Source organism: Copadichromis virginalis, linkage group LG4 (assembly GCF_057382275.1).
Source record: "Copadichromis virginalis isolate Kocher_CV1m ecotype Utaka linkage group LG4, C_Virginalis_male_GT1.1, whole genome shotgun sequence".
In the NCBI taxonomy this organism is placed as follows: Eukaryota; Metazoa; Chordata; class Actinopteri; order Cichliformes; family Cichlidae; genus Copadichromis; species Copadichromis virginalis.
The window spans coordinates 24,041,001-24,066,133 of NC_140621.1; the positions used below are offsets into that span (position 1 = coordinate 24,041,001).

Genomic DNA, 25,133 nt, shown 5'->3' on the forward strand with positions numbered 1-25,133 from the left:
TGTTTTCTTTTCTGTTTTTTTTTTTATCTCCATACAGGTGATCCAGGTGTTTTGTTTGTTTTTCTTTTTTTTCCTTCCCCCCTTTCTCACCATCTCTTCTCCCTTCTATCTTTCTTTGTCTCCCTCTCTTTCTTTCATTCTTTCTCCCTGTCCTATCCCCCAGTCATGTCTGTCCCGTCTGTAACAACCGAAAATAAAATAAAATAAATACATAATTATAATAAAAGTCAATCAAATGGACCAATATGGCAAGGCCATGATGATCCAATTGGTAAAGTGAATCCGCTTGGCATCTTTCTTGGCCTTCAGACAACAATTCTGATGGCTAAAGATCCAAACAGGACAGGCAAAAATAAATAAATACATAAATACAAATGTCCTTATCCTCAAACATCACACATTTCTTATATTTATTGCTGCTGGATGTATGTTTATTACTTTTAGATAATTTTTAGTTATATACAGTAAGAATAAGATGATTCATATTTTTAAGATTTTTTTTTCAATTAAAAGAACAAATAACACAGTATTCGAAAGTGGTGGAGTGTCAGTGTGTCTTTGTTGGAGGAGTCTTTTATCAGGATGTGAAAGAGCATCAAAAAGCAGAAGTATCTGTGAGGAGGTTTTTGTCACAGTGTGAATCACTGTGATACCCCACTGTTAGCAGAGCCGTCCCATGTCTGACAGTAATAGACTGCAGAGTCTCCCTCCTCCACATTCTTGATAATCAAACGATAATCTGATGTTGACTGATGAGTGGATGTGAATTTTGGAGAGGAGAACCCAGAGCCATATGTTGGTGAACTCCAGCCATGATACATGCTCAGCACAAACTGAGGAGCTCCTCCTGGAATCTGTTTATGCCAGGCAGCAACATTATTTGTAACAGTCCCCAGGTTACAGTCCATGGTGGCTGTCTCTCCTTTCCTCACTGATAAAACAGGTTTCTGTGTCACCACCGTCACACCGCTCACATCTGCAAACAACAAGAAGACATGGAGTCAAGAGAAACACACTGACATTTAAATCTAACATGAGATCCATTCTTCTTCGTATATTGTAGACTCTTTACATGTTAGAGCAGTGATGAGAGCACAGAGAGTCACCAGCATGTTGTCAGTGTGGGCTAAGAACTGAGTGGAGAGATGATGGTGGAAGAGCTATTTAATACAACTAACAGGAGGAGGAGCATTGGAGTTTTTTTCTTTTCCCCGTTTTATTGATATTATTATTATTGTTGTTATTATTATTATTAACATTATTATTATTAAGTTTAGAATGCTGTGAAAATTATTTTCACAGCAGGTTATTCTCTGGCACCTCAACATTTGTAGTGACTTTGCACAACAGTGGGATCGTCTAATTAAATAACTAAATATCTGTAAATAAGATGGGCCTGTTCACAAATGTGATGTATGAAAACAGTTGGGGGTTTTTTAAACAGAAACAGTTTGCAGCTTGGAATTCCCACACTTTGAAAAGACATTAAGATTTAAAAGTTAAAATAAACTGTAAAAATAAAACTGATAAATATGTCAAAAATTTTTCACAGCATTTAAATTACATCATGTCAGCTGAAGGAGATGCTATCTTTTTGTAAGTGACATTGTTACCAACAATCAATTTAATCAAAATTTAAAAAATTACTAAATAAAAAGTAATAAATAAAAAAAAAAAAAACAATTGTGATTGGTTTTATTTAAATTTGGTTATTTTAAATTAGATTGCAAATTTCCTCAACAAGTGATATTAAGTTTAAATTTCAGCTTCAGCGCTCTGTATGCCTGCTCTCTGTACGTGAACATTTTGGGGACAGATTTCATTTGGTGCCATGCTACAACAGCCAGAAGCTCTGCAAGTTTGATTCGGTGGGGAGCACTGGATGCCCTTCCTGATCCCACCCCAAAGGGATTAATGTGATGTCTTAAGCGGTTAATGGAAATTCACTTGTTACAGCAGCACAAGGTTCAGAAAACAACAGAAAATGAATATAGACTTTATTACTTTATTTAGACTTTCTTCACAATACATAAAGTTATGTTTGTCCAAAAATAAAACAGTTTGTGAATGACCAAATGACTGCAACTGAAACATTTTCAGTAAGCAGCAATTCACATCGTAGGATCAGTTTAGTTGACAGAAAGCTGAAAACATGAGGTTATGAATGAAAAACTAAGACCTGTAGTTGCATGCTGGGCAGGAAGAGAGGGAGGAGTTTAAAGGTGATGCTTCACTAAATGTGAAGATATTATTGAAGCTTACAACCAACATTTTAAACCAGTGAGACTTGGCCTCTCCTACTTAATAATGAAATCTAGTGTTCATAGCATGTATTTGAGAATATACTTATGTTTCAACTATGGGAAAAATACATTTTAAAAATGATGTTCTTATGAGCGGATTCTTTTGTAATGAGCAAACAGCAAGAGAAGTAAAGAAGCAGATTTTAAATGCACACTCTGGTCCTCAACTATTCAGTGGGACATTCTGACTTCTTGATGGTTTTCTCTGAAGTCTGTGAGCCCAAAGACACTTTACATGTATAAACCTTATCCATGTTCCAGTCTGATGTCTGGATGGTCAGAGAGCTGCTGATTTGGTAAGTCTGGTCTGGTCTCTGAACAGCAGTGCTGGTAGAGATCCCACTGCTCACTGAACTCCCAGCAGCCAACCAGCTCACATCTGCAAAAGACACAGACTGACTGGACAGACAGACCAGAGAAGCTGTGTTGGACTGGAGCTCAGCACTGGACGGAGGGAAGACTGTCAGGACAGGAGGAGAGAGGCTGGAGCCTGAAAATACATGAAGGATGTTCAGAATCTCCTACCTCTGCCCACTTGCCCACAGATCGCATGAAGCGAGGTGTGGACCCATGCACAGACAACACAGGGAAACAGGAAACTTGGAAACAGAAGATGAGCCATTTATTTTGGGCTGAACAGCAGAATATAAAATAAAGAGAAACCAGAATGCAAAAATAGCCTAAACTTGGAAAACTACTGAGACACAGTCAGAGAGTCGGATGAGGGACAAGGGACGATTGACACAATATATACACAAAAGTCTGATAAAGAAAATAGAAGCACAGCAGGAACAAATTAAACATAACATCACAGGGGAAGCAAGGGGCCATCAAAATAAAACAGGACGTGGCACGAGTGTGATTAACCCCGTCTTTTCCCCCTGGATTCCCCGGAGCCCCTACCCCTGCACATTTGTACATAGCACTTGGTGTTTGTAAAGATAAAATAAGATTAAAATATTGTGTTGTTATATTTCTTGAAAGTATCTGGATTTAGATCAGCAAAAGAAAATCTACTGTTAACTTTATCATTTTATATTTAATTGTACTCTCATTTTCTCTCACGTTCGCTTGGTGGTTTCTGAGCACTAGTAATAACCATTTAGAAAATAGGATTAGGTCATTCTGAACAACATTCAAGTGAGGTTAACAGAAATGCATCTAGAAGAGAAGAGATATGAAAGCTCCTGAAGACACTGGGTATAGAGAAAATCACAGGGAAGAGTTTCAACAAAAAAAGCTTACATTCACAGGTCAGATATTTCAAATATTGATTATTAGATTAGAAAAAGCTTCATGAATGTGTTTCTGATTAATACACACTAAATTTAAAAGAAGATTATCTCACTATGATCTATAGTCACTATAACATTGTTTTTGATTAACTGCATATTAATGAGACACTCTTTTGTCACAGCTGCTCTTCCAAATTTCCTTTTCAAGCATGTTTCAAGGTTGTTCTACTGGACTGAGATCTGGTTACTGCAGTCATTCGAGTTCAGTGTTTTTCAGTCTTCTGTTGTTTAATGTTGGTGAAACAGTGCAAATTATAGCCCCAGTTTCCTGTTCCTAGCTGACAGGTGTAGTCTTCTGTTCCTGTAGCCCATCAGCTTCAAGGTCAGATGTGTTGTGCTTTCAAAGATACTCTTCAGCATAGCTTGCTTGTATTGAGTGGTTATTTGAGTTTCTTTTACATTTCTATCAGCTCAAACTAATATGGTCAGTCTTCTCTGACCTCAGCAAAGAACTGCTGTTCACTGGATGTTTTCTCAATTCAGTCCATTCGCCATAAACCCTAGAGGTGGTTGAGCAGGAAAGTCCCAGTACATATATATATATATATCTAAAATACTCACACCAGCTCATCAGACATGAATAATCATGCCACGTTCAATCATCATTCTTCCTTATTTTGATCCTCGGTTTGAACTCCAGCAGGCTGTCTTGATAATGCCTGCATGACTAAATGCTTTGAGATGCTGCTGATGTGAAATGCCGGTTATTTGGATTAGAGTGACAAGCAGTGGAACAGGCTTAGCTAATAAAGTGGTTGCTGAATGTATGCACTTTACTCGACTATAAAGTAGTTGGTGCTATATTCTCAGATTGTATATAGTTTGAATTAAGCAATAAAAAAGGAGCAATCCAGTATTTAATAACACACTCTTTGAAGGTTGTGGGTTTCACTGAGTTGTCCTGATTAATCTGTAATCTGAATGTGAAAGAGTCTAAAAACCCTTTGTTAAACAAATTGGCGAAGAGGATTTTTGTAATCTCATTTTTGTTTTACTCTTGCTTGAAATCTGATTCAGAATTAGTATGTTGGGAATGTTTTTGATCAAACACATGCATGTGTATATGCATATGTATATATGTGTATATTCTTGTGCTTTGTTTTTAAGTAAAAGTGGAAATTTAAAAAAAAAGATTAAAAATAACAGAGCATGTTTAAAATGAATTATGTGCCTTTGGTTCACTAAGTTGGTGTCCAAAAACAGAAGTAAAAGTGAGGAAGTTTTTATCACAGTGTAAATCACTATGATACCTCCTCTTTAGCAGAGCTGTCCCATGTGTGACAGTAATAGTCTGCAGAGTCTCTCTCCTCTACATTGCTGCACCAGCCAGCAAGTACTATGAGGGTCATGTTTTTTTTACTTTTCAAGTGCTTTCAACACCATCAGGCCGATCCTCCTGGGATATAAGCTGACAGCGATGCATGTGGATGCTTTTCTGGTGTCCTGGATTGTTGATTACCTGACAGAAAGACCACATTATGTGCGTCTCCCACAGTGTGTGTCTGACAAGGTAATCAGCAACACAGGGGCACCACAGGGGACTGTCCTCTCCCCCTTCCTCTTCACCCTCTACACCACAGACTTCAGCCACTGCACAGAGACCTGCCATCTTCAGAAGTTTTCTGATAACTCTGCAGTGGTTGGATGCATCAGCAGAGACGATAAGTCAGGGTACCGGGCTGTGGTCGACTCATTTGTCAAGTGGTGTGAACAGAATCATCTGCAGCTCAACGTGGCAAAGACCAAGGAATTGGTTGTGGACTTGAGGAAGACCAGGAAACACTTGACCCCTGTTTCAATCCAGCTGATAAACTGGACTGGGCTAAAAACACCACAGCACTTTACAGGAAGGGCCAGAGTCGACTCTATTTTCTGAGGCAGCTGAGGTCCTTCAACATCTGTCGGACAATGCTCAGGATTTTCTACAAGTCTGTTGTGGCCAGTGCTATCCTCTACACTGTTGCATGCTGGGGCAGCAGGTGGACGGTTGCTGATGATAACAGACTCAATAAACTGATCTGAAGGCCAGTAGTGTTGTGGGGATGAAGCTGGACTCTCTTAGGGTGGTGATGGAGAGACGAATGTTGTCCAAGATCACGACAATATTGGATAATTCCTCCCATCCACTCCATGACATGCTGGCTAGCCACAGGAGCACGTTCAGTGAGAGACTGAGATTACCAAAAAGCACCACTGAACGACACAGGAAATCAATCCTGCCTGTGGCCATCTCCCTGTACAACTCATCCACCTACCACACTGTATACTGCAATAGCTACACCCTTTTTGGACATGCTCTTCTTTCTTATTCAGATATTTATTAGTAAGTGACTTATATATATGTATATATTGTATATATTGTGCTATTTCTTATTTCTTGTATTATCTGTTTTTGTTACTGTTTGTACTGGAGCACTGTAACCAACATAATTTCCCCCTAGGGATCAATAAAGTATTCTGATTCAGATTCAGAATCCAGAGCCATAGTCTGGAGAACTCCAGTCATGACGAAAACTCCGCACATACTGAGGAACTCCTCCTGGAATCTGTTTATACCAACGACCAGCATTACCAGTAACAGTCCCCAGGTTGCAGTCCATGGTGGCTGTCTCTCCTTTCCTCACTGATAGAAGAGGTTTCTGTGTCAGCACCGTCACACTACTCACACCTGCAAACAACAAGAACACATGGAGTCAAGATAATACAGATGAATATAACATGGGGTCTAAGCTATACTGTAACTCAGACTCTTTACATGTTAGAGAAGTGATGAGAGCACAGAGAGTCACCAGCATGTTGTTGATTTGAGCAAAGAATTGAGAAGTGAAAGATTTGGAAGAGCTATTTAACACAACTAATGGGAGGAGGAGCTGTTGGTATTTGTTTGTATTTCATTGGTTACCTTCCTTTGTTCTTAATCATCCATCATTTTTGATTGTTTATATGTACTTTTTTCACTACTACGACTACTATTATTATTATTATTTTAAACAAAAAGTGAGTAGTTTTCTGCTACCATTCAAGGGAGCTAGGACTGACCAAATTATATTACCTAAAACATTTTAGGTGTAAACTGTCACATTCATTTCGGTATGTCTGTGTTTTATTCCACACTGGGTGTTTGGGAATGTAATGTGTTCAGATTCCACAAAAGCTATGGTGTCACTTAGTTTGTTTGTTTTTCTTTTTATGTCCTCCCTAATGTCTCTCCGTGTTTCACAGTAGCACATTGCTGAGTGTCTTGCTTTTAACTGTTAATTAACTTCTGCTTGTCACCACTGAAAAACTGTGTGCATACTAAAGAGCTCCATCAGAGATTCTTCTCTAATTTTTTAATTTTGCAGCTAGCAAAAAAAAAAAAAAAAAAACCTATTTGAAGGTGGTGGGATTACACTGAGTTTGTTGGGTGTGTCTTTTATAAAAAGACCATCAAAAAGCAGAAGTGTCTGTGTGGAGGTTTTTGTCACAGTGTAAATCACTGTGATACTATGTGCTCATTAACAGAGCTGTCATATGTCTGACAGTAATAGACTGCAGAGTCTCCCTCCTCCACATTGCTGATGATCAAACGATAATCTGTTGTTGACTGATGAGTGGATGTGAATTTTGGAGAGGAGAACCCAGAGCCATAGGTTGGAGATGTATTTTCATGATAAAACCGCAGCACATACTGAGGAACTCCTCCTGGAATCTGTTTGTACCAACGAGCAGGACTGTTAGTAACAGTCCCCAGGTTACAGTCCATCGTGGCTGTCTCTCCTTTTCTCACTGATAGAACAGGAGGTTTCTGTGTCACCACTGTAACACCACTCACACCTGCAAACAACATGAAGACACAGAGTCAAGAGAAACACACGGACATTAGTATATATGTGTGGTATATAAGTCAAAGTCTTTACATGTTAGAGCAGTGATGAGAGCACAGAGAGTTGCCAGCATGATGTCGATGTGAACTAAGAACTGAAGAAAAGGTGCTGGAGGAGCCATTTAATACAACTAACAGGAGGAGGAGCTGTGTCTCCTCCTTTCACCCTGTTACATCATCACAATATTTATTTCCTTTTTTCTTCATTTATTTTTTATTAACAACATGATATATATATTTCAATTGAAACATTCAAAAAGAAAAATGGGAAAAGTATACCAAGGCCTCCAGAAGCACAAAGGGAATAATACTGATATTAAAACAAAATGGGAAAAAGAACTAGATATACAAATATCAAAGGAGGATTGATCTGCTATGTGGGTGACACACAAGGTGAACCTTTCTTGCAAAGGTCTAAAGTAGACGTCTTTTCACAAAAGTGGAAGAAATGGATTGCCTTCATGTGTCATGGTCCTGGGTCTTCTGCCCAGTGTTTTGTTTTCATTCAATTATGTCCTTGTTAGATATCTATAGATACTATCTTATATTAATGTGTCATTATTCAGATCAGATCAGAATCTTTATTGTCACTGTCACAGGTACAACAAAATTAAAAATGGTCCCCGATCAGTGCATCATCCCTAACAATATCAAAATATAAATAAAACAATAAAATTCAATAAACAAAATAAATAGAATACTTAAAGTGCTAATAACAAGTATCAGCAAACATTCACATACATTCCCACATACATGCTTCAGTCAGTGCATAGATTAATACAAGAGTGGCGTGATGAACATTTTTTTTGTAGCATTCAGATGTCTTATTGCAGTTGGATAAAAGCTGTGTTTGAGTCTATAAGTCCTTACACTGATTGCTCTGTACCGTCTGCCTGAGGGCAACAGTTCAAACAGGGAGTGGCCAGGATGTGAGGTATCTTTTATGATGTTTTGGGCTTTTTTAAGACAGCTGGTGTTGTGTAGATCTTCCAGTGTGGGGAGAGGGCAGCCAGTGATCTTTTGGGCGGTGTTAAAGAACCCTTGGAGTGCTTTTCTCTGAGCCACTGTGCAGCTATTAAAGTTAATGATGCCATGACAGTGGGAACATCTAAATAACTAACAGAATAAATAGCAGTAAATGAAGAATACAGTTTATAGATAACTAAAAAATTAAAAATACTGTTTGTAAAAAAGCTACATCTGGAATGAGACAGATGTACCTACTGGTTATATATAATGGTTTAAATGTTTAAAGCAAAACAGCAAATGACAGCAGAAAGATGCAGAAAGGTTTAGTTTTATAACTGAACTCTACTTAGTGCTGCTTTACAGTAAGTAAGTTATGTTTAGGCTAAAATCTAAGAGTATTCAGCTAACTGTCTCTGAATAAAACAATGATATGAATTGAAACATTGCCAGTAAACAGCAGTTCCATTTTATTTTACAGAGAGCTGATACTTCATTTACTTAAAGTTATAAATGAGTTACTAAGACCTGCAGGTGCATCCTGGAAGAAACAGAAGAGCAGACAGGTTATGCTTCACTAACTGAGTGTGAAGATTCATTTGCAAATCTATAACCAACATTTTAAACCAGTGACACTTGCCCTCTCTGTTACTCAGGAAAAATTATTAAATGATGCTCTCTAGTGTTCAAATATTACATAGCGTGTATTCCAGAATATATTTATGTTTTAACTACGGGAAGAAGACATTTAAAAAATAGTGTGCTTCTGAGTGTTTATTTAACACTTCATTCCAGTCATCTTACTGAACAGTGACACAATTTCTTATTTACTGAAAAGAAAACACATTTTTTAAATCAATGCTTTTATTAATTTAATGCAAGACATGAATTCCTGAAAATACTTGTCAAAAACCAGCAAATGAATACATGACTTAAACCTTTTGCTTTATTCAGATTTCTAACATGTAAAGACTGTAATGAGCAAACAGCACAAGCAGTAAAGAAGCAGATTTTAAAAGCACACTCTGGTCCTCGACTATTCAGTGGGACATTCTGACTTCTTGATGGTTTTCTCTGAAGTCTCTGAGGCCAAAGACACTTTACATGTATAAACCTTATCCATGTTCCAGTCTGATGTCTGGATGGTCAGAGAGCTGCTGATTTGGAAAGTCTGGTCTGGTCTCTGAACAGCAGTGCTAGTAGAGATCCCACTGCTCACTGGACTCCCACCAGCCAACCAGCTCACATCTGCAAAAGGCACAGACTGACTGGACAGACAGACCAGAGAAGCTGTGTTGGACTGGAGCTCAGCACTGGATGGAGGGAAGACTGTCAGGGCAGGAGGAGAGAGGCTGGAGTCTGAAAATACATGAAGGATGTTCAGAGAAAAAGAAAAATCAAAAGGAGACAATGATAAAAGAAGTAATAAAAACAGAAAGCAAGACATCAATAATAGTCATTATGAAATAAACATAATAATTGTTATAAAATTTGAAAAGAATGTTAATGTTTAAAATAATTTAAATCTGCAAAACAATATAGAAATAATAACCCAGCATATCATTTGAATTTCCTTTTGAAAATATGACTAGTTACTGTTTAACTTTTCATGTAAAACATCTTCAATTTAATTCTAGAACATATTTTCTGCATAACATGTCGGCTACTGTGAGTAATTTTCTTTCATTTAAAAAAAAACTATTAGGCCAGGTTCTAATCACTTAAAAGTAATTTTGAACATTAGTAACACTGTTAACTACTATTGAAGAAAGAGAAAACATGCCTGTGTATGTTTTTCAAATGAACCTAAATATAAATGAAAACATTATGGGAATAATAAGAGTGAACAACAACATATTTCACATCATTTTCAGTGAACAACATTTATATAAAAATATAAAAATTTATTTGACCCCTTTACACATTTTGTTTTACATAACGAATCCATGTCTCCTGTATATGAGACAACCTGAAACTATTTCATGTTGTACAAAATCATAAGAAATGATGCTGAACAAGAAACATATTGAACTAAGTAGTCATCAGCAGATTTGTGCAAAATCTCTCTTGTTTTATGATCATTTAAAAAGCACTTACTTGTTAAAATCAGCTTGGTGCCTTGTCCGAATACCACAGTGATTCAGTTTGTATACATGGCTGTACAAAAACCTCCTGACTGTCACTGATGAGGGGAGAGGAACTGAAACATCCTGCAGACACCAACTTTCACTGTCAACATCTCATTTCCCTCATCAGTCTGTTTATATTTCAAAACAGTGCTGCAAATGAGTGGAAATTTTATTAAATGTTGTTCAGTATCCTTAAAACCTTTAGCATAACTCAGGTCCTGGCCACAGTCTGAATCACTCTTCCATGTGAGGAGGAGTGTTAGTGAGACAAGGGAGGTTACTAGAGCTCACAACTGGGTAAATACATTTCCCCCAGACTAGTAACTGTTCTTCCTGTTTACCTAGCTGAGGCAGCTTTTACTCCTCATTTTATGGCAGGCAGACCCCCACTGTCAATAAATTCCTCAAACTATACACTTACCCATCAAGGTTTATACCTACACCCACTGATTTGGGATGTCAGGGGTCAGCAACATAATCTCATTCTGGAGAGCTTTAAGGTCACATGAAATGCTTTGAGAATAAAATTCCACTATTGTCCTTTAAATAGGGGTTGACAAAGTTATCCTAACAAAACACACGCTTACGAATCAAACATCATTATTCTATTCACACAGAGGCGAATTAAAGAAGAATTGTGGAGGCGCACCAAAGATTCTTCAACCTGCAAGCAAGAAGGCATCAGCTTCGCAGAGATGTTGCTGCAGGAGGACATACAAGATCGACAGCGCCTATGGCCTCTGGTGGAGGAAGAAAGACGTGCAAAACTACAAATATCTGTAGTTTCCACTCCGTATATTTTCAAAACAAACTCGTTACTTTGGGTTTAACGCATTTGGGGGAAGTTAATATTTCACGTCACTGCAGGCCTTCAAACAATGAGATTTGAGCCTAAACAGTGAAAGGCAGTCGCGTTTTAATCAGTAGAGGATGTCGCATAAAAAGAGATGAAAGAACAAACCATGTACTGTAGTGTTGATTTATTTATTTTTAGCACAACACCAGAACAACCCCACGTGCCCATAATTTGCGGTACTTCAGAAAAAAAGGAGTGAACATAAAAGGGAGTAAAATGTTGTGTCAGGTAATTTCAAATGCAGCATTTCTATCACCTCAACAAACACTAACTGTGTTACAGTGTGTTGCTATCTAAAGCTCTACTTGCTGTATTTCACAGGAAGAGAAAGAATGAGAGCTAACTTCACTCAGAGATATAGAAAGAAAGAGAAAGAAACCAGGCTGTATTTAAAGGTAAGGACTGCTTAGTGATATTTGATAAAATGTAGTTGTATTTTCACAGGGACATAAAGTGCTTGTCTTACTCCCTTCTTCTAGCTCGAAATTACTTGCCAAGTGGTAAGGACCGTTCATGGTCACACGGTGAGAACATTGGTGTTGACTATGAAGAGATAGGGTCAGACAGGGGAGGGGCCAGTCAGATTTATCAACTCAACCTCCTTAAAGCATGGAGAGAGGCTGAAACCAATCTCTGGTGAGCCCGGTTAAGGAAAGAGATGAGTTGGTGCCTGAGATGCCAAATTCCAACATCCTCGTTCCCGCCATTGAGATAACACTCTCACACAGGCCCAGAGAGCAGATGTTGCTGCATTGCAGATGTGTTATACCCCCTGCCCAGCCGAATGACTCTCAAAACGAAAATTTTGCAGAAAATCAGTGTGATCGCTTGAATCACTGGAATTATCATCTCGATATCTCTTGTCCTTCTTTCATTTCAGACATCTTGAAAACAAGTTTTAACAAAGTCCTGGAGAAGTGCCCAATGCTGGAGGACCTCCTGCTTTACCCCTGGCTCAGATAAACTCCTCTCTGACACAAACACACACGCATACTGAATTCACATCTTGCCATACAAATGTGATACAGTAACCAACGAAAATTGGGAGATTCAAAAATTTCCTCACAGTAATGTTTGCATCAGTCTATCAGACGAATCCCCTCCAAGTCCAATATTTACATCAGTTACAGTGATAATGCTTGGTGTCTACTTTCAGCCACCGCAGTAGAATGCCAGGAATGAATCTCATTGAAATTGTAGTTGCATTTGCTATTTCATTTAATTGTCATGGATGATACACAGATAACCCAACAGCAAACAGAGGAAAACAATGGGCTTAAATACACAGAGGGATAAATGAGGGAATAAGACACAGGATGAGAGCACAGCTGCGAGAAATCACAAACAACAAGACCATGGGGAAGGAAAACTGAAAACACTAACATAGTCTAAGGAGCTTAGAAAGAAAACGTCTGGACTTCTTTAAGTTGCTTGAAGACGTTCAAGCAAAGTTTAAGTTCTTTTCATCCGAGAAGGTGAAACATCTTCAAGCAACTTCAAGTCCAGACGCTTTCTTTCCAAACTCCTTAGACTACGATGACCTAGATGACTGAGAACCTTCACAGACATGAAAACACTAACACAGCACACATGACTATCAAAGTAAAACAGCAAACAAGAGACTTTTACAAAGACACAGAGTTGACACAGAGACATGACTGACTGGGGAGAAATTGGGGAACATGGAAACAAGAGTGACTAGACATGACACGTGGGACACAGGGGCAAGGCAAAGTAACAGAAACCTAAAGCCTAAGAATATAACACAAGAAGAAAACAATAAAGAGAACCAAAAACATACATAAGAATAATCAATGAATATAAATGAACAAACACAAAACACTGGGTCACAGACTCACTACCATGACAGTTAAATGTACATAATAAATACTTTAAATCAGATGACAATGTAGCTGACAGTGTTTATTATAATGTGTGTGGTCAACCACAAATCTTCATACTGTCATCCATAGATGAGGTCTTTATACAAATGATGAAAGATAATGAAAGAAACTGTTTAATTGATATGAAATGATTGAATTATAAGAAATATTATGGCTTTGTCTGCCAGTGTTTTTCTGTAAACTACTTTGAACTACTGGCAGTCAGTGAAGTCACTGAAAGGCAAGATTCTATGTTGTGTTGCCGTAGTTTCCAGAGTTTACTTATAAAGCTCACTTACAGAATTCAGTTAGAAAAGTCAAGCATTTGAAGGGTGCACATTTGAAGGAATATTAACTCAATCTTAGCTCATTACGGTTTACATTTTCGATTTTAAAGGGTCTCCGAAATTACAATGAAAAAGGAAACAAGAAAAATTGCCACTCCAGCCGATAAGAAAGATTCGGGAGATCAAGGTAAGTAAAATAATAAAATCAAATCCTGGTAAAATCCAAATCCTAGAAATGTTGACACTGTGTGAATCATTTTTGGAGCAATTGAATCATATGTTTAATTGAAAATAGCTTTAATACAAGATGTCTAATCAAAGAAAGGTTACCGGTCTTTTGGTAAAATAATGTAATAAGTTTATTCTTGGACTCAACAGTAAAAACAGACCAACAAGTGCCATCAAGATCTAAGACTTAGTAAACCTAGTATCAACTCGCACTGATCAGTTTTTTTTTTCATCCCAAGATTAAACTTGTGATCATTTAAGCAAAAGCAATTTCAAATTCTTTGCCATCAAACTGCTTCCAGTCTTGATGTCGGGGACTCTTTTTCACCACTGTGTTGTTGTCGTTTATAGATCGTAAGAGCAGGACTGCTAAAAGAAAGGCCAGTCCTGAAAAGAAGACCCCAATGAAAAGGAGGAGGGTCGCTGAGCAGGCTGGTCCTTCCACCAGCTCAGATGTGGTCAAAGGAGTGAAGCGCAAGGTTGTGCAAGATGAAGAGGACACAACAAAGAGAGCAAAGAGGGCTAAACTTCTTGACCATATGAGCGGTGACAAGGAGCAAGCATCCTCCTCGTTGGACTCTGGTAAAGGTAGGCTAATTAGTTGAATAAGGGGGTAGATTAAGTGTGGTTGCTAGGTTTAAGATATTGGTGTTTAGTGTTTGTGTCTATCATCCAGTGAGCTGATGTGCTTTTGGTGTTTTCCACATCTCCAGACTTGAACAACAAACAGGTGTGCGCAAAAAATGGCAAAAGAAAGGCCACGGGAGACGACAGAGAGTCACCCAAGAAAAAAAAAAGGAATGTGGACCAGGACAAAAAATCAGTGGCAGACCAAAAACGTAAGTAGCAAGCAGCTTGGGTTTTATATTCAGGGGAAGGGCAAAAGGAACATTTAGGCTACAGAGGAGAGTAATTTGTGTCACAGCTGTAATAAAACAAGATTTGCTGTTTTGTCTGTTCAGGTGAATTCCAAGCCAGATATGTGGAGGAGCACCAGCTCGGAGAAGGAGGCTGCGGAGCAGTGTTTTCTGGCTACCGGATAGAAGATCGTTTTCCAGTAAGTGTTCAGATGATGGTAGTAAGACAGGCAGTAACGCAGATAATGGATAATATCGTAAACTGAGACGTCTGCTGTGTTTCCACCTTTCATTATGTCATACTGAGGAAATGCTCACCAATGCTCTGTGTCTTCTAGGTTGCCATCAAACACATTCCCAAAAATAAAGTCTACTGCAAAGTGGCGGTAAGCGTCCAACACTTGAATTAGTTTTACATTACTGGATTGAATGCGGCGTTCCTCATCATCCACTTTGTTGTAATATTTCAGGATGAAAGCGGGAAGATGCTCTCGGTGGAAGTGGCCATTATGGTTAAACTTGCAGGTGAAGCAGAAGGGTCAGTGGGAATATCAGCACCTGTGTCCTTGCTGGAGTGGTTCGACCTTGGCAAAGAGCTGATCCTGGTGCTGGAGAGACCTGTCCCCGCTGTGGACCTGCAAAAATACAAAGCAGAATATGGAAGAACCTTACCAGAGGACAAGGCCAAGGTAGGTTGACTGGGAGAGCCTTAGACTGTACAGCATTCAATCAAGGCAGAAAAGCATTAACTCATTATTGTGTTTTTCATCTTTTCCAGGTCATTCTGAAGCAACTAGTTGATGCTGTAAAGGAACTTGAGGATAAACACATCTTTCATCGGGACATCAAGGGAGAAAACATTCTGATTGAGACCGGCTCCGATGTGCCTCGAGTTCGCATCATTGACTTTGGACTGAGCTGCTTTGTTAAACAGCGATCTCTGTATCGCGTCTTCTATGGTAACATATTCTGCTCCTGCTTTTCACAGATGTAGCAATTTGTGTCTTTTGTTTTAGAAGAAATTGTAATTGTGTCTGTTTGTTAGGCACTCCTCTTCACACCCCTCCCGAGTGGTACAGGAGGAGCTGCTACAGGTGTGGACCCACCACGGTGTGGCAAATGGGAGTGGTGTTGTATGAAGCGCTTCATGCACGGCACTTTAGTACCGAGAGGTTCCTCGCAAAGAAACTGAGCATCAAAAAGCGTCTGTCCACAGGTAAGAAAACTTCACACTTCCAGATTCACTGATGTCTTGGATCACTAGAACTATCATCTTCATCTTTTTGATCTTTTCTTTCTTTCAAGAATGCCAGAATTTCTTGGAGGCATGTTTAACTATAGCCCCGGAGAAGCGCCCAACACTGGAGGAGCTCCAGCTTCACCCCTGGCTAAGATAACACACACAAACACACAATTCACACCTTATCATATAAGTGTGATACATTGTGGTAACCTCCTTTCTTTTTTCTGTTGGACAGGAATGGGTCAATCTTAAAAAATAAATAAATAAAAAATTAGCTTTTTCGGACTTCCTGTAACCCCCCCAGCCATCCCAGGAAAGGGGATCTCTCTTTGAATGGGCTTTCCCGAGGTTTCTTCCCATCGATCTGGCCCCCTGGGGAGTTTTTCCTCGTCTTCATAGAGAGCTTGGGCTGGGTCAGGAGCTCCATCAAAACTGTCTTTATTTGATGACATTAAAGTCATCAAATAAAGATGTGTTTTACTTAAAGTAAAATTGGATCAAAATAAAACTTGTTTAATTCATCTTTGCTGAGGATTCTCCTTCATTACTATTTTGTTTTGTTTTGTTTTTTTTTACCCATGGTGCATTTTGACAAATAAGAAAACTGAATCAGGTTAAAGTGTGCACAAAGACAGTCACACTGCAAATGATCTGAAGACTTGCATCTGTTGCTCTAACCCCCAACTAGTTTAGACAGATTTCCAGGTTCTACCAGAGGTTTTTTCCTTCAAGAAGGGAGTTTTTCCTTCCCACTGTTGCTGAGTGTTTGCTCATAGTGGGTTGTAAAAGCATAAAAGTTAATAAGAGGCATTCATAGCAGAGTTATCACAGAGGGAACTATATAGCTTAAATGTACAATTTCTACAGGACGAATTATAACTTCATTATGTATAAAAGCTTCTGTGGATAATTACTCCTATTTGTAACTTTACACAAGAGAAAGTTTGGTGTCACACTATTTATAACAGGTTGGGTTTTGTCCTCTGAGTTGAGCCTTTGGTTGCAGTTTATTGAAGAATTTCCTCTAAAGTAGCTGTTGATAAAGATTTAAAGTCCTGTTTATATACAGAAATATGCTTTAGTTCATGTTTTTTACATGTCTGCCTCAGTGGATCAGTAGAAGATCTGGCACAGGAAACTAGATGATGAAAAAAGGGTACGAATACACATATATATCTATATCTATATAGATACAGATATATAAACACACACACACACAGGTTGCAACGTAGTATTTTCATTTTTTCTTAGCATTTCTTTAACGCCTTGGTGCAAAACAATACCTGCATCTGTGTGTTGGAAAAAAGAACTACAAATTTGGAAAGGAATTTATTCATGTTCTTACTCATAGATGGAGTACATGGTTTAAAAAACACTGAGGAAACAGATATGAGGCGGCTGTATTAACATAAAAACATTAATACAGTTAAAAATGAATAAAAAGTTGCATGCTTAAACTTATTTCTCTACAGTTTGTACAATTAATCCATGTAACAATAGGTTCTCTCTTAATATAGTAGTTATTAAAAGATCTTTACATAAAAATACATTTTTAAGTACTCTCCAGTGGAAGTCTGTTGTGGCTTATGTTTCTAAATGACACAACCATAAAGCAGCCCACAGAATATACAAATATGTCTTTGATAAGTGAATGTTGGCTCCCACAATGGCCTGTTAAGTTATTGCAAAAATAATTTACTGCATAATATGTCAGATTAGAACATGTTATGAGCACAAAACTGAAGGGGAAACAATAAAAACAAGAATGAAAAAACAAATACTAAATTAAGTTAAAGGATATTTCTTACTATACTATATAATTGTATAATGTTGCGTTTGATTGCAAAAGAAAACCCACCAAGAAAAAAAGAAAGAAAGAAAAAGAGAGAATAGTTTAATATATTCAAAACACATTCTTTTCTTTTATTTAAGCTGTAGCGAGATTCAGATGGACAAAAGAGAGAAAATTATTACAGATTTGTTTTATTAATCATGAATAAACTTTATTATACACAACTCTAAATTTCAGTTGGTCTTAGTCAGATGTGTTTTTAATTAAATCCTGCAACACTGTGCTCGCTGCCATCACTTTATATCTTAGTGTGCAATTCAAATATATACTTATTACAATATTTTTCCCCCTTAACTCTCAACTCGCGTTTTTAAAATGTCTGTGATCATATTTGTCCGTTGACTTCTGTCTGGGCCTCGAACGATTCATCAGACAGGTTGGCAGCCTCCAACTGATGCTCCAGACTTTCATCATCGCCTCTATTCTGATCAACTCTTATCTTAAACTTAGTGATGAACTCATTACTGGCCAGCGCGTCCTCCTTTTTAGGGCATGTGGGCTTTGATAACAGCCGGCTTTCCAGTCGCTCTGCAAAGAAAATTCACAAAACATTTCTTATTTGGTAAGCTTGTTAACAAATTTTAGTTCAGTTTTGCTGAAAGTTATAGCATGCATCAAGTAAGAAGCAATTGGTTTTTAAAAAGCATATACATTCCCCAAAACATTTTTATTATGTGCATTTTGGAGAATAAAAGATTGTACACAATTTCCCTTTTTAAAGTAAAAAGATTATTAAGTCTAATTCTTACTTATTCAGTAGATTAAAGTGTTGAAACATCATTATTCATAAAATATGCACATTACAAAATTAAAGTTATTCAAAAACTACTCAAGTACTTACTCCAATACTCACATTATTCAAGTAAATTTAATTTTTGCCAATGTAATGTCACATAAAATCTTAATCTGAATAAGGGATTTGAACCCCACTGTCACGGCCAGGGGATCAGCAGGCTGCTGACTAGTAGTGTTCTCTCTCTCTCTCTCTCGCCAGGGCGGAACTCATGGTGGGTTCACGCCCTCGGCCCACGCCCCTCTGAGGAGGAAACACCTGGGCCTCATCAGTGCAGCCAGCATTTAAGCCAGGGAGTGGCTTCTACTCATCACTGGATCGTTGTGTGTGACTTGCGTCAGTGCAGCCCGGCTCTGAGCAAGTTCTCTTTTGCTTCCCTGTGCAAAACCTCTAACGTGTGTTTCCTTCTGTACATAGATCCCCTGGACCCGACTCTGCATCCCCCGAGCGGTGTTTGGAGAGAGAGTCAGAAGAGGAGCAAGTGTCTTTTCCCTACCTGGATTTCCCCAGAGCCTTTTCCCTGTCACCGCTTTGTATATAGCACTATCCCCTGCACTGTTTGTATATACACCTGGTGGAACTGTAATAAATACAGACTGTGCCTCTGAGTCCTGCGTGTGAGTCCTCAAGCGAACCGTGACACCCACACAGATGAGAGCTTAGCAGTGAAGCTCTCTCTTAAAATTTGAGTTATAAAGTCAGAAGTTATCACTGACAGAGATCCATGTTCTTTTAACATAAGAAAGAATATTTGCTGAAATTGACATTAATCCAAGCCCTTAAAACGCCATTTTGGATTAAGCATTTCCTTTTAGAAAAGTCTTCAATGAGCAGGAAGCTCCAGTACTGAAAAAAGAAGCCAACATCAACTGCTAAACGTGCTAAAAGTAAGTAAGTCCCCGTAGACTCCTATGATCAAAACACATACAGTATAAAAGTTATAGGTTACAGATCTGAAAAGTAAAACAAATGTCAAAGTGCAAAAAGACTTATGGTCCCATAGAAGTCTATTCCATTTGCCTGGAATTAGGTGAACACCTTTGTGACAAATTTAATGACTCAGTCATTTGTTTCATGTCATATTTAATAAAAGACTGACATGGTGGCATGTGGAATTGTCCATTTTGCACATATTTGGTCATTCTAAGCGTCAGAAGGGGAAAGATCATTCTGGGAATGCCTACTGGCGAAGGATGTGTGACTGACAAGTCCAGTGTGTGAAGTTTAACTACAGTCTAAGGAGCTTGGAAAGAAAAGCATCTGGACTTCTTTAAGTTTCTTGAAGATGTTTCACTTCTCATCTGAGAAGCTTCTTCAGTTCAGAATTTCTTCAGAGAACTGAAGAAGCTTCTTGAATGAGAGGTGAAATGCTCTTCAAGAAACTTAAAGAAGTCCAGATGCTTTTCTTTCCAAGCTCCTTAGACTACGATGACCTGAACGACTGAGAACCTTAACAGACAGTTCTTCCCTTCATTCATCATGCCTGATTTCAAAACACCAAGATGGCAGTCGTGAAAACACTCATCTTGAGTCTTCATGGGACTATGGTGAGATCAGTTATGCCTCTTATGATGCTGTCCCAGACTTCAAAGCAGTATAAAACATGTTTGCAGCCTGTAACAACTGTGCATGCGGTTATTTTTCGTTTTAAGATTTCCGTGTTTAAATCATAATAAGATTTATTTTTAATTTTAATTAACTTGAGGTGAGTCAGATTCTTTCATTCAAGTCACTGAATGAATCTCTTGACATGTTTGGGGGTAGGTGCCTTTTGTAGCATTTTAATGCAATTATCTGACAGATTATATGGTCTACACCATAGGTGTCAAACTCTGGCCAAATTTGGCCCGCAACCTAATTACATTTGGCCCGCGAAGCCATACCAAATTACTATTAGAGCTGGCCTACTGGTATTATACAGCTAATATATATATTGTTTAGTATTAAGCTTTGCTTGTTCCATATTCAGTTTTTCAGCAAAATGTGTTTGAGTCCATAAGAAGAGATTCATTCTTATATCTGGAGGAATAAATATATTTCAATAAATATTAAAGTTAGCCCGCGACTTTGATCCAGTTTTGAATTTTGGCCCACTGTGTATTTGAGTTTGACACCCCTGGTCTACACTGTTATTAACTATACTAACACTCTGTTCCAGAAGTCTGTGCTGCAAAGAGGCAAAGTGAATACCGCACCTGCAGGAGTAATGGGGGTCATCAGTCGGTTCAGCTGGATGTTCCAGTGCCGTACCTGTTGACTGGCATTCCTCAGCCTCTCCTGAACCTCCTGGAAACAAAAATCATGCAGGCATCTTCATCAGTGTTGTTTTAGAAGAGCACTAAATAAGATGCTGCTCACAAAGCCAGTCAAAACAAACTTGTTCACCTCCAGACGCTGGTGACTTCTTTGGCGAGATGCCTGCAGATCCTGGAGCTCCTGAGAGGCAGAGTTGAGGGCTGAGGGGGTGTCCTCATCGGGACTGCCATCTGACAGCTCCTGTATGGGGCTGAGGTTTTGCATTGTACGTTGCTGCTCCTGGAGGAGCTGGAAATGTTTCCTCTTTTCATCTTCAGCCTGCAGCAACCTGAAGGAGGGGAAAAAGGGAAGAAGCAACTGAAAATGTTAATACTTCTCATGGATATCTCAGATCTCCATCACAAATAAAATAATAAAGGGCCATAATAAGAGTTAGAAATCCATTGTTACCGCTCAAGCTCCAGTCTGGCCCTCTCCTCCTCCAGCCGAGCCTGGATCTCCATATTAAGGGCAACTTCCAGCTGCTGCTGTGTCAGCTCCAGCTCCCTGATCCTCTTCTTCTGTTGTTCAGCCTCCTTTTCCTTCACCTGCATCTCAGCCTGCATGCTGTCTTTTATCTATGCACACACACACACACAGCTACATAAACAGATGCACCAACAGAGCGGTATAAACTGACCTATTCCTGAATTACCTTTTCCTGGACTGTCATAACCATTTTTCCAAATCATTAAAGACTAGGTGTGAATTTTATAATGACAGTCAACATTTTGCTGGAGTTCTCAAAGATCAAAGTCAAGGAGAAAAGACTCTGTACATAATTGGTGTCAAGTGGAAAACTTTTTTTTTACCATCACAGCCTCTTTCAGCTGTCTTTCCAGTTCCAGCTGCACCTCCCTCTGCTTCCTCCGCTCTCTCTCCTCTGCCTCCCTTCGGCGAGTTTCCAGTTCCCGTGCATGCTGTGAAACAGATGAAAGAGACATTGTTTGCTTTGTGTTTTCACCTCTATCCAGCAGGTGACACTAGGCCATCAGCTTCGAGGTTCAACGTATTGTGCTTTCAGCGGTGCTCTTCTTGATAACTTGGTTGAAGTAAGTGGGTATTTGAGTTCATGTTGCTTTCCTTAAAGCTGTAAGTAATCTGCTCATTCCGCTTTTGATCTTTGGCACCAACAAGTGATTTTTTCCCAGAGAAGTGCTGCTCACAGGAGATTTCCTCCATTTCAGACCATTTTCTATAAACCGGTTAGATGGTTGTACAGTTTCTGAAATACTCAGACAAGCCTGTCCGACACAAACAACAATGCATGTTCAAAGTCATTTAAATCCCCTTTGACCTTCAGCAGGTCATCTTATTAATGTATACATGCCTAAATGCACTGAGCTGCTGCTATGTGATAGGCTGATTAGGTATTTGACCTAATGAGCAGCTCAACAGGTGTATCTAACAAAAATTTGGCCAGTGAGTGTACAGTGGGGCAAAAAAGTATTTAGTTAGCCACCGATTGTGCAAGTTCCCCCACTTAACATAAGAGTTATGAGTTATAAGATGCAGGTCGATGTGTAAAAATAACTCAGTTGTTTGGTGGTGGCTATGGCGGGGCTTCCACAGAGGCCAGCAGGTGGATGAGGGAAGGGGAAGCAGGAGGAGAGCCCCGAGGCGGCCACCAGTCCGAGTGTCAGGTGAACTGAACTTCAGGTAAGAAGTTATGACCTGCAGTCTATCTGGGTCAGATATAAACCAAGTTTAGGTGGAGTTTATTTTCGTTGTGCTGACTTTTTACAGTCAGTTACAATACCTCATACTGTGTGAGCTAGCATGACAAGTTTATACAGATGTTCGGTTGCTATGATGTTACTGATAGTGAACTTTATTTTATTCATAAGGTTAGTTAGTAGAGTTGCCAACAGCTCCTTAAAAAATGGAATGGTCCCTCATTCATAGAAAATATTACGCATTTGGTATTGAGCTGAGAAGAGACGCAGTTTGTCCCGGACTTCAGCTAGGATGGAAAAAGACACAAAACTGGAGTTATTCTGTCTTTACGCTGCACAGCTGCCTCTTCTCCTCTCATTATCTCTCCTCTCTCTCCTGTTGCTACTTCAATCATGAAACTGATCAATGATCAGCTGATCGTCTCTCTTGTTTGTTTATCACCCACTTTGAGCCAGAAAGAGGAAACCAGCAGATGTCGCGCTAAACAGCAGCAGCACGTTTAAGCTTGATCAGCTGTTGTTAGAATTTATTTAGTTAGAATGTTTGCTGGAGCCACAGCTGTAAAGCTGTAAAGCTGCTGGTCATGATGTCGGTTTGGATATGTGGTGAGAGGGAAACATGAAGATGAAACCAGGAGATGTCCTTACTGAATCATCAGAGCTGAACAGGTGATGGAGAAACAGGTTTACCTTTTAGGTGACAGGAATGAGTTGAAGTTATGAACTGTTTCTGAGAGATAAATAACACCAGGATCCTTTTTTTATGTAGCTGACAGCTGGTAACTGTGCAGGGGCGGGTCTAGCAAAGTGTTGCCAGGGGGCCAGGTAGGGCATTAACAGGGAAAGGTGGGCACAAAGAAATACTTTTCTTTTTTATTCTCATTTAAAATATCTTGCTTTTATTAAATAATTATCTGAATCTTGCGAAGAAAGTTTTTATCTGACGTAAAATGTATGGAAATCATACATATACCAAAAAGACTGTACATCACTGTCACAACAGCATTTGTTTTCATTCAAAGGCTTTATGGCTTTAATACCTGGTGGGCCAATCTGTAGTGAAAATGCCCAATTTTTTGTCCCAGTCCAGCCCTGCAGGTTAATACTGGCAGTGTCACCATGCCAGCTGACTGCATTTCATCATCAGCCAGTGTTGTTCTCAATATTACCAAAGTAAGGCAGCATATAAAGTATTTACTTGCTTTCAGGTTTTATTCAAATGTTAGTCTTTTCAGTTGTTTCTCCACTTTTTTCCTGTTTCAAAATCAAACACCAGTTTGTGAGAAGATTATCTTCTTTTTTTTAACAGGCATTGGTTTTGCATTGGCATTGGCTAATTTGCCAATTGTATGTTAAAAATGTTCGTATTTTAATATTCAAAAATGTTTTTGCCCAAAACACATGTGCACTACATGTCAGTAAAAATACTATGCAAATATTGATGTCCTTGAATGCTGAATAAACACTGACTGATTGTATCTCTTGTACTTAATCAACACAGTATCTAAACACTTTGCACCGTAGTGGTTAAAATCTCATTCTAATAAGGTTACGGTTATTAGGTTTACAGGGTTATTGAATTATGGTGAACGGTTGGTAGAATTGTTTTTAACATTATCTGCCAATTACATCTGCCACCCTTCTCCAAATCTGTGCCCCTACCTGGCCCCCCCAACAAAAATTTTCTAGACACGCCACTGGCTGCCAGTGCAGTTCATTTTGTCCATTTAAAAAGTACCATGTACAGTGGGGCAAAAAAGTATTTAGTCAGCCACCGATTGTGCAAGTTCCCCCACTTAAAATGATGACAGAGGTCAGTAATTTGCACCAGAGGTACACTTCAACTGTGAGAGACAGAATGTGGAAAAAAAAACATGAATTCACATGGTAGGATTTGTAAAGAATTTATTCGTAAATTAGGGTGGAAAATAAGTATTTGGTCACCTCAAACATGGAAAATCTCTGGCTGTCACAGACCTGTAATGTCTTCTGTAAGACGCTTTTCTGTCCCCCACTCGTTACCTGTATGAATGGCACCTGTTTGAACTCATCATCTGTATAAAAGACACCTGTCCACAGCCTCAAACAGTCAGACTCCGAAATCCGCCATGGCCAAGACCAAAGAGCTTTCGAAGGACACTGATAGGTTTGTAGCTTGAACCTATTCGCTGGAACGTTAAGGACAATCTGCTACGCAGCAAAATACAAGACACAAGGCACCAAAGTTCTTTCTGTTACTCATGCATGAGGGAGATCCGGCTAGAGCCAAGTGTCGTCCCACCACTTGACCTCCATCAGACTCTCAGCCAGGTTCCCCACAGCACTCCTTTTATTGTGGTGACATGAATATGCATAGGGTCATTAACATATAGCCTCTTACATTAGTATACATGTGAACAAAGAATACTGTGTGTGTGTGTGTGTGTGTGGGGGGGGGGGGGGGGGGGTCAGAGTGTGACTGACCCCATAAACGACTTCCCTTAACCTGCTGGTCTGGAAAATCCAACAGTTCATCTAAACAAAAGGCACTTAGACTAGAACAGACGTAGCTACGTTAATCCTACCATAAAACAATAAGACAAGGTACGACCTCTTCCCATGCTCC

At 39.0% G+C, this 25,133-nt stretch overlaps 3 protein-coding genes and 1 long non-coding RNA gene across 4 annotated transcripts; 1 reads left to right on the forward strand and 3 right to left on the reverse strand.

The window, feature by feature from the left end:
* Nucleotides 1–2,458: 2,458 nt before the first annotated feature.
* On the reverse strand, nt 2,459–7,541 carry LOC146711503 (uncharacterized). Its single transcript, XM_085452962.1, has 5 exons — nt 7,498–7,541; nt 7,078–7,414; nt 6,354–6,439; nt 6,171–6,266; nt 2,459–2,793 (listed from the first exon to the last, which is right to left on the reverse strand). The coding sequence occupies exons 1-5, from the start codon at nt 7,535–7,537 to the stop codon at nt 2,471–2,473; spliced, it is 882 nt and encodes a 293-aa protein (XP_085309088.1). The 5' UTR covers nt 7,538–7,541; the 3' UTR covers nt 2,459–2,470.
* Nucleotides 7,542–9,275: 1,734 nt separating this feature from the next.
* LOC146711504 (uncharacterized) lies at nt 9,276–11,085 on the reverse strand. Its single transcript, XR_014920171.1, has 2 exons — nt 10,527–11,085; nt 9,276–9,788 (listed from the first exon to the last, which is right to left on the reverse strand). It is a non-coding gene; the product is annotated as an uncharacterized LOC146711504 (long non-coding RNA).
* A 2,399-nt stretch (nt 11,086–13,484) lies between these two features.
* LOC146711505 (serine/threonine-protein kinase pim-1-like) lies at nt 13,485–16,433 on the forward strand. The gene is made up of 9 exons (XM_085454345.1): nt 13,485–13,771; nt 14,164–14,400; nt 14,526–14,651; nt 14,775–14,869; nt 15,008–15,055; nt 15,140–15,358; nt 15,448–15,628; nt 15,715–15,885; nt 15,975–16,433. The coding sequence occupies exons 1-9, from the start codon at nt 13,711–13,713 to the stop codon at nt 16,064–16,066; spliced, it is 1,230 nt and encodes a 409-aa protein (XP_085310471.1). The 5' UTR covers nt 13,485–13,710; the 3' UTR covers nt 16,067–16,433.
* Nucleotides 16,434–18,059: 1,626 nt separating this feature from the next.
* Nucleotides 18,060–21,811, reverse strand: LOC146711506 (uncharacterized). Its single transcript, XM_085454347.1, has 5 exons — nt 21,665–21,811; nt 21,264–21,430; nt 20,943–21,141; nt 20,753–20,843; nt 18,060–18,292 (listed from the first exon to the last, which is right to left on the reverse strand). The coding sequence occupies exons 1-5, from the start codon at nt 21,794–21,796 to the stop codon at nt 18,090–18,092; spliced, it is 792 nt and encodes a 263-aa protein (XP_085310473.1). The 5' UTR covers nt 21,797–21,811; the 3' UTR covers nt 18,060–18,089.
* Nucleotides 21,812–25,133: the final 3,322 nt, after the last annotated feature.

Bases quoted from the DNA above. Each gene is read 5' to 3' on its own strand.
- LOC146711506 (XM_085454347.1), bottom strand. From the start codon at position 21,796: ATGTCTCTTTCATCTGTTTCACAGCATGCACGGGAACTGGAAACTCGC. The intron at 21,142-21,263 runs GTAACAATGGAT...CCCCTCCTTCAG, and splicing joins GCCAGACTGGAGCTTGAGCG to GTTGCTGCAGGCTGAAGATG. The intron at 18,293-20,752 runs GTGCGGTATTCA...TTTTCTTTGCAG, and splicing joins GACCCCCATTACTCCTGCAG to AGCGACTGGAAAGCCGGCTG.
- LOC146711503 (XM_085452962.1), bottom strand. From the start codon at position 7,537: ATGCTGGCAACTCTCTGTGCTCTCATCACTGCTCTAACAT. The intron at 6,440-7,077 runs GTGATTTACACT...TGTGTTAAATAG, and splicing joins AATGAGCACATAGTATCACA to CTCTTCCAAATCTTTCACTT. The intron at 6,267-6,353 runs GTAAAGAGTCTG...TGTTGTTTGCAG, and splicing joins TCTCATCACTTCTCTAACAT to GTGTGAGTAGTGTGACGGTG.
- LOC146711505 (XM_085454345.1), top strand. From the start codon at position 13,711: ATGAAAAAGGAAACAAGAAAAATTGCCACTCCAGCCGATAAGAAAGAT. The intron at 13,772-14,163 runs GTAAGTAAAATA...TGTCGTTTATAG, and splicing joins GAAAGATTCGGGAGATCAAG to ATCGTAAGAGCAGGACTGCT. The intron at 15,629-15,714 runs GTAACATATTCT...TCTGTTTGTTAG, and splicing joins TCTGTATCGCGTCTTCTATG to GCACTCCTCTTCACACCCCT.